General features: G+C 36.3%; 1 protein-coding gene across 6 annotated transcripts in view; it reads left to right on the top strand.

Moving 5' to 3' along the window:
• The window catches only part of USP9X (ubiquitin specific peptidase 9 X-linked), a 482,368-nt gene that overhangs the window by 393,447 nt on the left and 71,478 nt on the right, over positions 1-17,443 (top strand). For 4 of the 6 annotated variants that reach the window (XM_072817568.1, XM_072817567.1, XM_072817570.1 and 1 more), the window contains 3 exons: positions 1,757-1,963; positions 3,410-3,546; positions 5,012-5,160. In XM_072817568.1, coding sequence (XP_072673669.1) covers positions 1,757-1,963; positions 3,410-3,546; positions 5,012-5,160 — 493 coding nt within the window. The remainder of the gene's footprint in view (positions 1-1,756; positions 1,964-3,409; positions 3,547-5,011; positions 5,161-17,443) is intronic. The other 2 variants (XM_072817572.1, XM_072817571.1) reach the window with 1 other exon arrangement.

The raw sequence follows: 17,443 nt of genomic DNA, 5'->3' as shown, positions 1-17,443 counted from the left end.
TTCTCCTTTTCATACGTCATTATTTTTGTATATATCCCTCAGAGATGAGTATATGAAGAAAAAGTTCATACTATTATCATACCTAAAAAAAAAAACCCTAATAATTCTGTAGTACTGTCAAATAGTATTAAAATTCTTCTTTATTGTTTTTTAAAAAATAGTATTAAAATTCTAATGGTCTCAGATCATTATTTTTGAAATTTGTTTGAAAAGGTATTCATACTTTGTAATTGGTTGTATACGTCATTAAAGTCTTTTTTGAATCTACAGTTTCTCCCTTTATTCCTTAAAGAAACTGGATTGATTATTGTGTTGTTTTATATCAGTAGTATGAAATTTAGGCCTGTGGGTTTTTTTTTTTTCCCCTTTTCCTAGAATACATCAGAGGTGGTCATGTGCTCTTTATTTAGGAGGCATGTAATGCCTAGTGAACCTGTCTTTTTAAGATGTTCTTAATTGTAATGTCTAGTACTTGAGATGTTATCCTGTAGAGTTTTCATATTTCTTTCATAATTTTGAGGGGTTAGAAGGAATTACAAGTTTGCATTAAAGTTGTCTTCCGGGATCCCTGGGTGGCGCAGCGGTTTAGCGCCTGCCTTTGGCCCAGGGCGTGATCCCGGAGACCCGGGATCGAATCCCACGTCGGGCTCCCGGTGCATGGAGCCTGCTTCTCCCTCTGCCTGTGTCTCTGCCTCTCTCTCTCTCTCTCTCACTGCGTGCCTATCATAAATAAAAAATAAAAAAAAATTAAAAAAAAATTGTCTTCCAAGATATCCCATATTTATCAAAATGTAAATGGTTGTGTGTAATGATTCCATTGAAAGGATCTCCTATAATTAACGTAGTTATCCTTCTGTTGCTTGCCATTAGGTTGATTTCACATTATTTTCTAATAAACACTCATCAGCAGCTTAATACATACAGCTTTTCTCATACTGTTTAGCAACAGCCCTGGCCTTTACCCATTTGATGCCTTCATCACTTACAACCTACCCCACGTGAATTGTATAATGGCATTTTAAAAAAATACCATTTTGAGGTTTTTTTTTTTTGTTCCCCCCATTGTAGAGATTGTATTTTTTTAAGCTTTTATTTATTTGAGAGAGAAAGAGAGCACAAATGGAGGAATAGCAGAGGGAGAAGGAGAAAGACTCCTCCCTAAGCCAGGACCCCAGCATCATGACCTGAACTGAAAGCAGACACTTGACTGGCTGAGCCACCCAGGCTCCCCTTATTATGGAGATTTTAAATGAGTATTATTATCTTCTATATTGAAATAGCACCAAATTATTTTTACAAACGTTAGAAATTGTTTTTATTGGTTAATAACAGACTTAATAGAATATTTTGTTCTCATGTGTAGTGCACAGTGCTCTCATCAGCTTTTTAAATTTATGAAAATCTTTGTATATCAGGTTGTGTTTATCAAGTTTTAGTATAATTTTTCTATTTATTAGAGAGCACACAAGTGGGCTGGGATAGGGGCAGAAGGACAAGCAGACTTCCTGCTGAGTGGGGAGTCCGGCCTAGGCCTGGATACCACAAGCCTGAGATTATGACCTAAGCTTAGGTATTTAAATAGAGATTTTTTTTTTTTTGTCTTCTTGTTTAATTCTGCTCTTATTTCTCATCTATCACCAGAATAATTCTGTGCTCAGCTGTGTTGTTTTTCCAGTGAATATATTTAATCCCATGACAATTTAATTACTGATGGGTGAATTTGTTGTTTTCATGTCATTTAAATTTTTTTTTCTAGGCCAGTTGGACAAATGCAAGTAAAAAGCAACGTGAAAAGCTTCTTGAGCTGATACGTCGCCTTGCAGAAGATGATAAAGATGGTGTGATGGCACACAAAGTGTTGAACCTACTGTGGAATCTGGCCCACAGTGATGATGTACCTGTGGATATCATGGACCTGGCTCTCAGTGCCCACATAAAAATACTTGATTATAGTTGCTCACAGGTAAGGTGTGCCCCCTTGCTCACTTTTTTTGACCTTCACCTTCATTCTCAGGATGGCTTAGATAACGAATAGTTCCACATCTTTCCAACGTTGTTATTTTTAAAATGATCCTCAAGAAGTGACTTATTTTCTTCATGTAAGTCTGCCTTATGTTAGGTCTCTGTCAAAATTTTGTGTATCATCTAGAAAAGCATTTTAGTTTCCTTGGGAGAAAGTATTTTAAAAAGCAGTTTATGGGGGATCCGTGGGTGGCTCAGCGGTTTGGCGCCTGCCTTAGGCCCAGGGCGCGATCCTGGAGTCCCGGGATCGAGTTCTGCGTCGGGCTCCTGGCACAGAGCCTGCTTCTCCCTCTGCCTGTGTCTCTGCGTGCCTCTCTCTCTCTCTCTCATAAATAAATAAAATCTTTAAAAAAAATAAAAAGCAGTTTATGTAGTGGTATCATTGTTGGTGCATGGTGCTGAAATACCAGTTTTAAATAGATCATAAGATATTAAAGCTGATGCGGGATGTTAGAGGTAAGAATTTGGGTTTTCTTTGCTCACAGGGAAGTTAAGAAAAATTAATAGAATGTTCTAAATAGTAAAACATTTTGAGCCCTGCCTGTGGGCAAATCACACAACAGCTTCCCTGCATTCTAACTTGTAGCATGTTAGCTGTTGTGTGATTTGCTGTTGACCCAGGGTAAAATTAAAATTGCTGTTAACTAATTTTCCGCTTGTTAAAACTGTTGCTACACCAATGAACTGAAATTCCGTTGAGAGCTAAATAAATAAGTTCAAGTAGGTGTATGTGATTCAGATGCCCTTTTTTTTTCTAGCTAATCACAGTTCCGTAAGTATTTAGTATATCAAATACTACTAACAGTCTTCAACAGAGATCACACACACACACACAAAGTAATCCAAACTTCAAGTTCTTAGTGCAGAAACCTGCATTTCTGCTTACTATTAATTTAGGGGAAGGAGTAAATAATGTTTGAGAAGTGAGTATCATATTTGCAATAATTCTGAGTTTATAATATTTTCATAACTACTTTTCTTTTATCTCTTTGTGTATATGTCCGTATTTCCTTATTTTGATTTTCAGTGAAAATTTTTTAACTTAGTTGCCATACCATTATTTTCTTGGTAAAAAAGAAATTTTCAGTGTCCCTCACCATGCTAAACAATCCCATATAGAATAACAATTGGATTATATGTTATTGCTGAATTTTATTATATGGTAGCATCCTTTGAAACATTGGATAATATTGTTTTGCTTTTTGTAGTTATGGTAGTAAATGTGAAATGAAAATGTATTTTGTGCTGCGTTTTATTACTGTTAATCTCATTTCTGCAATTATTACATTTGTTATGATCTTTTAAGAAAAGCCCTATTTTGTCATTGGAGGTGGAATTTTCCTGAGTGTGTGGCCTATCTCTAAAACAGTGAAATTGTTTGTTTAAGGATCGTGACACACAGAAGATCCAGTGGATAGATCGCTTTATAGAAGAGCTTCGTACGAATGACAAATGGGTAATTCCTGCACTGAAACAAATTAGAGAAATTTGTAGTTTGTTTGGTGAAGCCCCTCAAAATTTGAGGTAAGGCTTTTAACAGAAAATTTCAATATTTTTATTTTTATATTTTATTGAAAGAAATAGCATTCTCACTTGGTAAAAGCAAATTTGTCAAAAGAAAGAGTGGGAGGTTGACAGGCAAAGTGAAGGGTTAATTTGGAACAAAAGAAGATTCCTGTATCATATCCACATGTTGATTTTATTTATGAAGAAATAAGCCACAATTAAATTATAAGCATCAGAATCAGCAGTATTCTATATTACTCATGCAAGATAACAAGATACGGTTTTGTTTTTTAATTGATTGTAGCTAAATTTCTATTAGTGGTATGTATTTATTTATATATAGGAGTCTTTAAATACATCATTTTACATGCCGAATTCTGGTTACTAAAATAATTTGTCCTGGTGTTTTCTTTCTATAAGAGTTATAACAGATAATGTGAAAAGTTAAAAATAATATGCAGAGGGAGAGCCTAGGTGTAGTACAAAGCATATTTATAGTGGGGACAGGATTCCTGAGTATGACCCTTGTGTCTGAGCAGTCATATCATCTTTAAAGATTTATGAATTGAAAGAAATGTGTTTTTCTTATATGTAAATTAGATGATTGCCAAGATCCTTTGCAGCTCTAGATTATTAAGATTATGCCCAAGACCGTAAGGCTGTATATATTTTGGTTTCAATGGTTCAGCTTTGTCTCATTTTTTTCCCCAAAAGCTTGAAAAAATATGAAATTAGTAAAGCTATAGGGATAAACTGGAGAAAATCCAGATATATATCTTATTAAGAGTAACATTTCTTTGAGGGACATATTTTGATTTTTTTGGCCTTTTTGCCTTTTTCAAATGTATGTATTTGTTGGCAGATAAAGTAGTTTACATACTCTTCCAGGGTACAGTGACTTCATCTCCACTAGAATAGTAAAGACTGAGAGTTTATTGGTTTCAGTGAATGTAGTAGAAAAGGTTGGAAAGGAGCTAGCTATCTTTCTGGTAATGTGGGCAAATATGGCTATACACCAACTGTCCCAGAATGTACCTCGAATGGCTAATAAAATTTTACAGAAAGCATTTTCTTTGATCAAATTCCTTACTATTAGAGCATAATCCTTGTAGTGCAAGTCTTGAAAGGATTATGTTCTTATTTCATAATTCTGGAAATAATCACATAAACTTACACAGGTGCTTTAGTACTACTGTAGTATAGGAGTAGAAAATGGTTGTTGAGGTAGATATCCATGTGGTGAGATGGGAGAATATTGATGCATAGTTTCTGTGTAAGTAAGAATAATGGAATAAATATCTTAGTTTTTGAGGCATTATTTTCTTTTAAATTACTTGATATTGTTATTTAAAAGTAAACGGCCAAGATTGCAATTCTGTCATGAAGAAAACCATTCTAAGCTTTTTAATTAGTAGCTAAGAATTTAGATTGTATAAGCTCTTTTGATTACAACAGAGTTTAATTGCCTAATTATATTGTTAAGTTCTTCTCGTTTCAGTCAAACTCAGCGAAGTCCCCATGTATTTTATCGCCATGACTTAATCAATCAACTTCAGCACAATCATGCCCTAGTTACTTTGGTAGCAGAAAACCTTGCAACTTATATGGAAAGCATGAGGCTGTATGCTAGAGGTATGTTTTGCAAGCTCACATGAAATAACAGCAACTTTCCAGCATTTTTTAAATCAAATTACCTCAAAAATGGACAACACAAGTATTTTAAAAGATGGAAGATAATTGGTCTTATTATTTTTTATTTTTTTATATAATTGGTCTTATTAACTGTTCCTTTATGAGCTTATGTTCCTTTTTATGCTCAGTTCTTACCCACCCTAAATCCCAAGCCAGCATTTTAAAGCTTTCTTTAGTTCTTGCCTTCCCCATTCTCCTTGTTAAATTGATTTCTTTCTCTTCTGTGGGAGTTCCGCCTTTCTATACTATGTATAATTGGTATTACCTTCTTTGGGAATGTACTTGACTCACTCTCAGCTTTGGTTCGTTAACTACCATCACCTTTATTATTTTATGAAAATGTGTGTTGTCTATGTCTATTCTTGTATATATTATAGTTCCTTTATAATCCTAAGTCCTTATTTTATAAGAGTTTCAGACTTTGAAACAAGAGTTTCACTCTTTTCATATGAATTGGAAAATTCACACAAATAATGATATGAAGCTACAAGAATCCACGTGTTTATGTTGGTTTTCAAAGTGCAAATTTGTTTAAATTTGTTAGTTTCCTGAGGTTTCAACAGCTGGTTTTTAAGTTCCTGCCATATGTGGAACTCTGCCTCAGTACTCTTTTTTGCCCTCTGACGGTTGTGTCTATGCTAGAGTAAGGATGGGTTTCTAGTAACATTCCACGGTCTTTTAGGCCCAATGTTGTTCGCATGGCCAAAGAAAGAAAACTTGATACTACCACTGCTAGAAATAGAACTGAACATAATGGGTACTGAACATATTACTGATTTAACATGTTACATTACATAAGAGTCTACAGAAACCAGTAGTCCTATATTAGATATAATATTTCTAATAGTATTTGAAGAGTAGATTAAACTCTTGGCATTCTTGAATAAAATCCCAAGATGCTTGTAAATCATAGGATTTGCTTAACATAGGATATATATATTTCCATCTAAAATTCAGATAAATATAATGGAAAAATTAAGCAGCTCTTCAGATATGCCTACGATTGTGTTGATTCCTTTGTCCTTCCTTTACCCTCCCTCAGGGCCAACTGAGTTCTCCAAGGCTGTAGATTGTAGAGCTAGATAAGCAATCTAAGCATCGGGTGGTTGATAGGCACCAGGCAACGATCTTCTATAGTTTCAGGCCTCAGTTCATTCTAAGCAGCATGATAAGACAATCAGAGCATGTGACCATGTGATTTATGTTCTGTACCAAATGCAGCCAAAATCAGAGAAGCACAAGAGGTTTCCACATAATATACCCAATCAGTCAAGCATCTAGGCTCAATTTAACATAATGCAGATTCTTTGTTTTGGCCTCATCTCTCCTTGCTGGCACAAAGTTCTCAGAAACACCATTGTAGGCCTTCCCCCAAAATGCAGCCATATAAATCATGTGTGCTGAGATACAATTTTTATTTACTTCATTGTGTGTTTCAGTTCTTTTCATTGCCAGAAGTTGAATACTATGTTGTCGGGACAGTCACGTAATGCTGATGCATGTGCAGTTCAGCCTTACTAGAGTTCTCAGCTTTGTTTTAGTCAAATTTTACATGAGTCATTGCCTCATCTCAATTTTATTGTCACAAGAAGGTTTTCAGTCTTCAGTTTTCCCTCCTTAAATTGTAGCTCCATAAGAGGTATGATTCTTCATACAAGTTTGATTGTCTAGATTTGAAAATGACCAAAATATATTAGGTTTATGACCTTGGGCAAGTTATGTATACTAGAACAATGCACAGCACATTATAAACTCTTAGATTTTTGTTATTGATGGTCCCCTGAATTCATTGACACACCTTGTGTTTCTTGTAACTTTGATAACTTCTTCCTTTATTACAGTACTCTTCTGATTAATACCGAATGGTTGGTCTACAGATCCTTAAATATGGGTTTAAAACTAGTGAAATTCTCCTGTTAAACTTTCTGCAGTATTAAGTCACTTCTGTGATAACATCAGCCACCAACTTCCGAATTTGGAATTCTGAAGTAAATTATAGGTTTTATCTCTGTATAATAGAAGTATTCCATAGATTTCATTTGGTATAAACCTACTATTCGCAGGATAACATCAAGATTCCACAATTTTCTGATACTTTTAATTTTGGTTAACTATTATATCAGTATTACATATTTATCCTACCCATATTTCATCTCCACTAGCACCTTTAGTTTTGGAATAAGACATTTTTACAGTAGTAGGGGCAGCTGATTCTACCTCCCTTTTTAATATTATTTAGATAAAGTAATGAATTTATTAAAATTCTCTCCAATATTTACTCCTGTGTTCTTACTAATAGTGCCTTCAGACACTGGTGCTTACTGGTCATCCTTTAAAAGTTTTTTAGTACACACAAAGTAGAAGGACCACTTTTAATCTTCACTCAACATTTTGCCTCATTGGTAGGGTAGTCATTGTATTGACTTGAACACGTATTGATCATTTTATTTACCACTTTTTCTGCTTTCTGGATAGAGTTGTAGAACTTAATCTTCATTGTATATCGTACTTTTGCATTCTGTTTTCCAAGGACAGCTACTTCTTTGACATCTTCTGAATCTCTTACATCCAGTACTGGTGATTCTTAGGAACATTTTTCCCCATAAAAGATTGTTTCATGAGTGTCATTCACCAACAGTGCTCTGTGTTAGGGTTGTAACGTCTTCTAGACGTTCTCCGCTGTGGCTCATTCCTACACATCAGTCATGAAATACAGTTAGGTCTGTGTGGGCTCTTTCTGATTTTTTAAAAAATTGAGTCTTCGTTTTATAAATAGCTTATACTTTTCTGGAGTAATGGTTATTTCCATGACTGGTTGTATGAAAAGTATGTAAGATGGGCCTCCAGCATCGTATTTTAGAAAGTTAGAAAGGGTTTAAAGAATTTTGTTAAAGGCTGCCTGAGTGGCTTGGTCAGTTGATCATCCTCGTCGGACTCTTGATTTTACACTCTTGATTATGGCTCGAGTCATCAGGGTCATAAGATTAGAGTCTTGCCTTGGGTTCTGCACTCAGCAGGGAGTCTGTTAGAGATTCTCTCTTCCTCTGTCCATCCTCCAAGTTGCGAAGCACATTCTCTCTCTCTCTAATTAAAAAAAAAAAAGTAGTTGACATTTCGAAAACAAATAGGAGCCAGCTCTTACTGGCCAAAATTAGGTCTAAGTAAATAATAAAAATAACTAAACCCATTAAATAAGCTACAGACCCCTAAGTCCATGCTGTTAGAAAGTATCAACGAATATATATATAGAACATGCGGTGATGATTAAAAAAAAAAAAAAAAAACATGGGATGAGGGGTTTTAACTTTTTGAATGGTGGGAGTAAGATGCTCAGTGGACCTTTTTTTTTTCTTTTAAAGATGATTTATTTTACAGAGAGCATGCAAAGGGCAGGTGGGGGAGAGGGAGAATCTCATGCGACTAACCACTGAGCATGCAGCCCAACACACGGCTTGATCTCACAACCCTAAGTGAGCTGAAATCAAGAGTCAGATGATCAACCAACTGAGGCACCCCTCAGTGGACCTTCTCTTTAACAAAACAACCATTTTGCTGAAGAAAAGTTTTTAAATAATCATTGAAAGTACCTGGAAATGATTCTAAGGGGATACAGAAAATGGTGAAATAATTATTCAAGAAAATCTCTTGAGAAGAACAAGAAGAGTCTGTAGCATTTGAGCTACAACTTACTCTCTCTCTCTACAGCTGCCAGTCCAGGGCTGTGGTTCCACCATAAGAGGGGCATAAGATTGGAGCTTATTATCTTCCCCAGTTAATGTTTTACAGAAGTTCTGTTCTAAGGCAGTCATGTTAAGAAAACAGAGACTCCCTTATCCTGCTCAGTGTCTACTCGTAGGTCTAAAGCTTTGCTTTAGTCATGGCAGTCTGAGAATACTGAAGCTCCGATTACTCCCATTGCAGTTTGCTATGTCATAAGATACAAATTCTGTGCCTAGGGAGCCAGACTGAGAAAATCGGGTATTTCCGTTTCCCATGCACCAGCACCCCTCAACAGAGCCAGAGGTATTTCTCTTGGAGAAGCTGCTTGCTATGTTGTCACCAATTCCTGTGCAGTAGCACAGAGGTTCTGCCCAGAGGGAGAGACAGGCTGTGAGGATGAAGAGTTCAGTTAGGCCTGAAGGGGTTGACCTTATTTGGACCAGATCATGACTTCTTAAAAGCATTATTAAAAGCAGTGGAAATTTTGGTGAAGAGCAATTAAGAGGGAGCTGATAGTACTCCTACTAACCAATGAAACTGCAGAGCAATAAAAAATTTAACAGAGATTTAGATAAGGAGACAGTCAAGATGAGCCCACCTGGGAGCACAGTCAGCCATAGGCTGTCACAAATGTTCTGCACATGCATTAGATTGTACCCACTCAGAAGCAATTAGAGGAAGACATGGACAACTTGAAAACATTCTTCAGTCCACATGCCAATCTATCGGGAAAGGTGGTAAGCTTCACTGGCTCAAGGACTTAAATTCAACTTCTGACCAGTGGGTGAATTATAAGCTACCATGACACCTGAGGCAATTCCTAGGAATCTAGGCTTAAAAGTAAAATTGTATCCCTTTTAGAAGTAAAAGGAATAAAACCTATTCCTTATAGTCAGAAACACTGTGTTTCATGCCTAAGACCACCCTCATGAATTATTGGGAAGAAAACCTCCCACCTACTACTAGCCCTTGACTGAATGTGAGACAAAAACTACTTGAACTACAATGATAGTATCCAAGCCATACTTCATCCACTGGTAAAGGGTAATAATTTAACTAGCCAAGGGGATTTAATTACAGCCTTTGGCCACTAAGGGGCTAGTGCTGAACCAAGAACAATCTACAGGTGGCAAGGCTGAAAGGTAAAAACAAGGAGAAACACTGTGGATGATATCGACTTCTTAGAGTTAGTTCACCCTAGTCACTAAACAACCAAGGAAACAACAACAACAACTCAGGGAGTGAGTGGGTGGTGTCAGTATTCAGGTTGCTACTAACTGTTAAATACCCAGATTTCCACCAAAAAAAAAAAATTTAAAGGTGTCACCCATACATACACAGACCATAGAAACTGCCTCTGAAAAGGCCCATATGGTAGATTCTGTAGACAAAGACTTGAAAGAAGTTATTGCAATATGCTCAAGGAGCTGTGTGAACTTGTCTAAAGAATTAAAGGGAAGTATCATGATAGTTTTCGTTGAGAATAGCAATAACAAAATAGTCTTTTCTTAAAAAGAGAATCAAATGGAAATTCTGGAGTTAAAAACTATAGTACCCAAAATGAAAAATTTGCCTCAAGGGCTGAACAGATTTGAGCTGAAAGAAGAATCAATCTCTCAACTTGAAGATTGGGCAATAGAAATTATACAATCTGAAGAACAGTGAAGAAGGGATAAAGAAAAATGGAGTCTTCGAGAAATACAGGACAGCAGGGATCCCTGGGTGGCACAGCGGTTTGGCGCCTGCCTTTGGCCCAGGGCGTGATCCTGGAGACCTGGGATCGAATCCCACGTCGGGCTCCTGGTGCATGGAGCCTACTTCTCCCTCTGCCTATGTCTCTGCCTCTCTCTCTCTCTCTCTCTCTCTCTCTCTGTGTGTGACTATCATAAATAAATAAAAATTAAAAAAAAAAAAGAAATACAGGACAGCATTAAAAGAGTACCAACCTACATGTAATGAGAGTATGGGGGTTGGGGAGATGCCTGGGTGGCTCAGTGGTTGAACATCTGCCTTCAGCTCAGGGGGTGATGCTAGGGTCCTAGGATGGAGTACCGCATCAGGTTCCCCGCAGGGAGCCTGCTTCTCCCTCTGCCTATGTTTCTGCCTCGTGCTCTCTCTCTCTCTCTCTCTCTTTTTCATGAATAAATAAATAAAATCTTAAAAAAATAATGAGTGTGCTGGAAGGATACGCGGGGAGAGAATAGAGACCAGAAAAGGACATAATCACTGAAGACTTCTAGATTTCAGTGAGAGACAGACCTTAAACCACACAAGAACCTTAAAGAATTCCAAGTAAGTTAAAATTAGACCTGGATGCAGGCACATCATAGTTGTAAGAAATTTTGAAGGAAGTAAAAGAAAACTGACTTCACAAGGAAACCTCTATAAAATTAACAACTTCTTTTTTAGAACACTGGAGACCAGGAGGCATTAGGATAATTTACGTGAAGTGATGGGGCAGTGGAGGGACCTAAGAATCAAACCTATCTTTAAAAAATAAAGGCAAAATAAAGACATTCCCAGATAAATACTGAGAATTTATTGTTAGCAGACTTGCCCTGCAAGAAATACTAAAGGGAGTAATTAGGCTGACAGTAAGTAACACCAGACAGTAATTCAAAGCCCGGGGGGGGGGGTGGGGGGGTGGAGGGGGGAGAATACAGGCATACCTTGTTTTATTGCTCTTTAAAGATAATTGTATACTTTACAAATTGAAGGTTTGTGACAAGTCTGCATCAAGCAATTCTATCGCTGCTATTTTTCCAGTAACATTTGCTCACTTCATGTCTCTCACATTTTAGTAATTCTCACAGTATTTCAGACTCTTTCATTGTACTTGTTAAGGTGAACTGTGATGATTATGACTTGCCAAATGCTCAGATGATTAGTATTTTTTAGCGATAAATTGTTTTTAAATTAAGGTATTTGCATTGTTTTTTAAGACTAATGCTTCTGCTTAGTTGATTCTAATACAGAATAACTTTCAGATGCACTGGAAAGCCAAGAACTTCATTTGACTCACTTTATTGCAATACTTGCTTTGTTTTGGGGGCCTGGAACCAAACTTGTAATATCTCCAAAGTATGCCTGTCAAACTTTAGAACACCGTAAACCAGTAATCCGTATATCACAAGTATCTTTGGAATACTCTCCAGCAACAGCTATTGTACATTTGTAAGTGTAAATAGAATATTCTGCAGGACAGACCGTATTCTGGGCCATCAGCAAGCCTTAATAACCTAAAGTTTTGAAATCTTATAAGGTAGGGGTTTTGTCCACAATTGAATTAAACTATAAATAAAAAAGGAAATTGGTGATTTCACAAGTATGTGTTTAAGTATATGCTCAAAGAACAGGTCAGGGAAGCAATGATATCTGTGAAATGAGAATATACTGAGATGAATGAAAACAAAATCCCAAAATATGGGGAAAGTTACTAAGAAATTTGTACCTCCAAATGTTTATTATAAAAAAGAAAGTTAGAAAATCCGTAACTTTCAGAAACTAGAAAAGAGCAAACTAAACCCAAAGAAGAAAGGAAGAAAATAATGAAGATTATTAGAGGGGAAATCAAGTAAGATAAGAGAGAGTAAATCAATGAAACTGAAAGTTAGATTTTTGAAAAGATCAGCAAAATTGACAAAACTTGAGCTAGGCTAAGAAAATAAGACTCAATTATGAAAAATCAGAAGTGAGAGGATACCATTAGTGATCTTAGGGACAAACATGAGAATACCAAATTACTGAAATTGAAGGAATTGTTAAAAAGTTGAATAGACTCCTATCAAGTAAAAAGAGTGTATTAATAACCAAGCAAATTAGCACAAAGAAATTCCAGGACCATATGGTTTCGTTAGTGAATTTTGCTGAACAGTTAAAGAAGAATTACTACTGGACCTTCTAAATCTTCCCAAAAAATTAAGGAACACTCCTTCTATGAAGCTTATTACCCTGATGCCAATATAATACAAAGACATCAGAAAACTATAGACCAATATCCTTTGAGTATAGATTCAACCCCCTCCCCCTAAGAAATAAGTAAACCAAATTTAACAACATACTGTAAAGGATTATGGAGGCGCCTTGCTGACTCAGTCAAAAGAGCATGCAACTCTTGATTTTGAGCTTTGAGTTCAAGCCCCACATTGGATGTGGAGAATACTTAAGAATTTTAAAAAAGAAAAAGATTAAAAAAAAAAAAAAAAAAAAAAAAAGATTATTTATTGTAACTAATTGGAATGTATCTCTGGAACAAAGTTGGTTTGATGCCATTGTGATACATCATATTAATAAAGGATCAAAACTTAGGTTAATCTTGTACATGAAGGAAAGGCGTTTGACAAAATTCAACACCTTTCTTTTTTTTTTTTTAACACCTTTCATTTTGAAATCATTCAACAAAGTAGGAATAGACGGTATCAACCTGATAAAGGATATCTCAAAGATCTCCGTTAATCTCACTTAATGGTGGAAAACTGGCTGCTTTCCCCTTAGCATCAAGAGTGAGACTAAGATGTCCATGCTAGTCCTCCTATTTAACGTTCTGTGGCAGTGCTGGCCTGAGCAACAAGGCAAGAAAAATAAACATCCACATTGGAAAAAGCATAACTTATCACAGAAAACATCTGTATATAGAAATCCTAAGGAAATCCCTAAAATTTATCAAAACTAGATTACAGGGGATCCCTGGGTGGCGCAGCGGTTTGGCGCCTGCCTTTGGCCCAGGGCGCGATCCTGGAGATCCGGGATCGAATCCCACGTCGGGCTCCCGGTGCATGGAGCCTGCTTCTCCCTCTGCCTGTGTCTCTGCCTCTCTCTCTCTCTCTCTGTGACTATCATAAATAAAATTAAAAAAAAAAAAACTAGATTACAGGAATTAAGATCACTATATAAATGTCATTTGTATATCTGCATGCTCAACAAAAATGAACCTGAAAATTAAATAATTTTATTTATAATAGCTTTATAAAAATGAAACATTTAAGAATGAATTGAACCAAAAGTATAAAACGTGTATTACTATTTTTTAAAGAAATCTCTGCACCCAGTATGTGACTCAAATACACAACCCTGAGATCAAGAGTCTCACACTCCACTAAGCCAGCTAAGCTGCCCCCAAAACTTGTACATTTATTTTTTTTAAAGATTTTATTTATTCATGAGAGAGAAGCAGAGACCTAGGCAGGGAGCCCGATGAAGGACTCGATCCCGGGACTCCAGGATCATGTGCTGGTCTGAAGGCAGATTTGACCATCTGCTAAGCCACCCAGGTGTCCCAAAACTTGTACATATTAAACTACAGAATAATATTGTTGAAAGAAGTTAAAGATCTAAATGGAGAGACAGACCAGGTTCACCGAATTGGAACAGTTAAAATTGTTAAGGTCACAGCACTCTGCAAGTTGATCTATAGATTTAACACAATCCCTATAGAAATCCAAACTTTCTTTTTATAGAAGTTGGCATGCTGATCCCAGAAATGGATAGCCAAGACGGTCTTGATGAAAACTAAAGTTGGCTGACCTATAATACTTTCTGATCTCAAAACTTAATGCAAAATAACCATAATCAAGACAGTGTGGTACTGACATCAGAATAGATTATGCATCAGTGGAATGTAATTAATAGAAATAAATCGTTAAATTTATTGCTGATAATGGAGTTAAAAATGGATCATCTTTGACTACTAACAAATCACAGTATTTAGACTGAACAAGAAAAACCACCAACTATCCTGTTGATGTTCTGACAACCCAAACCCAAAAGCTGTTCTGTAGCTAAGTGTAATGTCTCTCTCTTCCTATTTAGCATTGATGGATCTTCTTACTTCTTGACTTTTCTTAATTATTGTTTGATATTCGTTAAGCATTTTCAAAGTTTTTCCTGTGTTCAGTTTCCTAGTTTTTTGTTGTTACTGTTTTTTTTAAAGTAGGCTCCATGCCCACTGTGGAGCTCAAATTTAGGTCCCCAAGATCAAGAGTCACATGTTCTACCACGTGAGCCAGCCAGGCATCCAGGATCCTAGTTATTGATAAATTCCTGGTATGTAAATAAAAAAGGGGTGGGGATACTAAACGTAGTATAAAAGTTCGGTAAGAAGCAAGACACTTATATAGTCTGCAGGTCTCTCCCCACTAATTACTTATAGATTATTAAAAGAAAAATGGTAACTTTATAGTGTAGTAACTTACTGGAACCATATTAACCAAGTGATGAAAGTTAACTTTAGTACTGTATATAAGTATTAATTTGACAATTGTAATGTTATATTAGCAAGTGTCTTCATTATTTGGAAATACTTGAGTATTCAGGGGTGAAGAGCAATGTCTTCAACTGAAATAATTTAGGAAAATTTTATATATGTAGCAACTAATGAAGCAAATGGGTCAGGTTGTCAGCAACTGGTGAATGGGGTGAAGGTGATAAAGGAATTCTTACATTCTTTTTAAAACTTAAGGTTGAAATTACTAAAATTTAAAATTTCCCCTACAAAAGAACATGGTAAGTAAATAAAGCTATGCATAAACTACTTGTTAACGTTTTTTAAAAGGCAACTGAAGTCCATTGATTATTCAAATACCTAAGCACATATTCTTTGATAAGGAAAATTTTGGGGTGCCTGGGTGGCTCAGTCAGTTAAGCATCCAACTCTTGATATCAGCTCAGGTTATGAACTTGTGATTGAGAGATCTGGCCCCATGTTGAGCTGCTCCATGCTGGGTGTGGAGCCTGTTCAAGATGCTCTGTCATCTTTCCTCTGTCCCTCCCCCCTTCTCTTTCTCCCTCTTTAAAAAAAAAAAAAAAAAAAAAAATCTACATAGTTGATTAGAATTTGATATTCTGGGGCAGCCCAGGTGGCTCAGCAGTTTAGCGCCGCCTTCAGCCCAGGGCATGATCCTGGAGACCCAGGATTAAGTCCCACGTTGGCCTTCCTGCATGGAGTCTGCTTCTCCCTCTGCCTGTGTCTTTGCCTCTCTCTGTATGTCTCTCATGAGTAAATAAATAAAATCTTTAAAAAATAAAAAAAATAAAGTCCTCAGCCCTAATGAAATTGACTTTCAAGGATGTAGAGAGTATGTGTTTAGGACTACTTCTGAAAGGTCTCATATAATTAGTATTCTGTGGTGGTAGCACACGTACCATAAAGTCCATGATCTGGTAATAATTGATCAGTAATTAATACTAAAGAGAAATCACACAATTTCTCATTCCTCCATAACTTGGTACAACTTTCTGGAAGAAGGGTCAGTGATTTTCTCATGGTTGATGGCATTATCAGGGAATTTGCTTCATGTCTCTTTTAGTGCCATTTCCATGTCATGCTGCTTTTTCCCATTAAATCAAATTGGTGATTTCACAGTACGAAAGCCACCGTCCATGGTATTTTTAGGACAGTAAGTCCTTTTTAAGATGTTTTGCTGTGGTCTTTCATAGCAAATACTGAGGCTTTTCCATCCATTGTATACTGTAATGGAAGTAAAACCAAAGAATTTGATAGCATTCTTTTTCTCTTTTTTTTTTTTTTTTTTGAAGATTTATTCATTTGAGAGAGCGCAATCATAAGTAGGAGGAGAGGGAGAGAATCTCAAGCAGACTCCATCCACACTGAGCACAGAGCCCAACATGGGGCTGAATCCCACAACCTCGACAACTGACCTGAGCCAGAACCAAGAGTCAGACTCTCAACCTACTGGTCCTCCTAGGCACCCTCTTTTTCTTTTATTTGATTTTTAAAGCTTTTTATTTGTTAATTTGTAGAGAGAAAACTCATGTGCAGTCGAGTGGGGGGAGGGACAGAGGGAGAGACTCTGAGCTGATCAAGGAGTCTGAGGCTGGGCTCAGTCCCAGCTCCCTGAGATCAAGACCTGAGCTGAAATCAAGAGTCAGTTGTTTAACTGACTAAGCCACCCAGGCTCCCTTTTTTTTTTTTTTTAAAGAAAGAATTTACAGATTAAGTTAGGTTTAGTGACCCATACCTATACACATGGTTATGATGGAGAGGTAGGTTTTCTTGAATTTCTGAGACGTTCTAGACTTACAACAAGCTATTGCTTATTGCTGATAACTATGATAACTTAGTTACAGAATAGCATCTTGTGTTACCCTTGTGTCAATAGGTAAAAATTGACAATATATACTTTTTATATAACTTTTTTTCTCTATGAAGACAGTTTTCAGTATAACAGGAAATCGGAAAAATTTTGTCATGGTAGTTCATGTTCACAGACCACTCAGGTCAATTTTAGGCTATAAACAAAAAATTGCTTCGTTGTGTATAAAGATAGTGCAGATAGGCTATGAAGAATTATTTTTGACAGCATGTTTAACACTTTTTTTTTTTTTTTGTTATGTAAAAAGTTCGTATTTTAGGGAAAATAGATGGGTAGAAACCATCAATAATTAGTAAACATTAGTTTGCCTTTTAATAAAGAATTAATGACATTTCAACGGACTTAATTACCTTTGGTTAAAGCCAGCAGTGGATATCCATGTGTATAATGCG

This window comes from Canis lupus, chromosome X, assembly GCF_048164855.1.
Source record: "Canis lupus baileyi chromosome X, mCanLup2.hap1, whole genome shotgun sequence".
Lineage (NCBI taxonomy): Eukaryota > Metazoa > Chordata > Mammalia > Carnivora > Canidae > Canis > Canis lupus.
The sequence above is the reverse complement of the archived record's forward strand: the minus strand, read 5'-3'. Positions and strand labels throughout refer to the sequence as shown.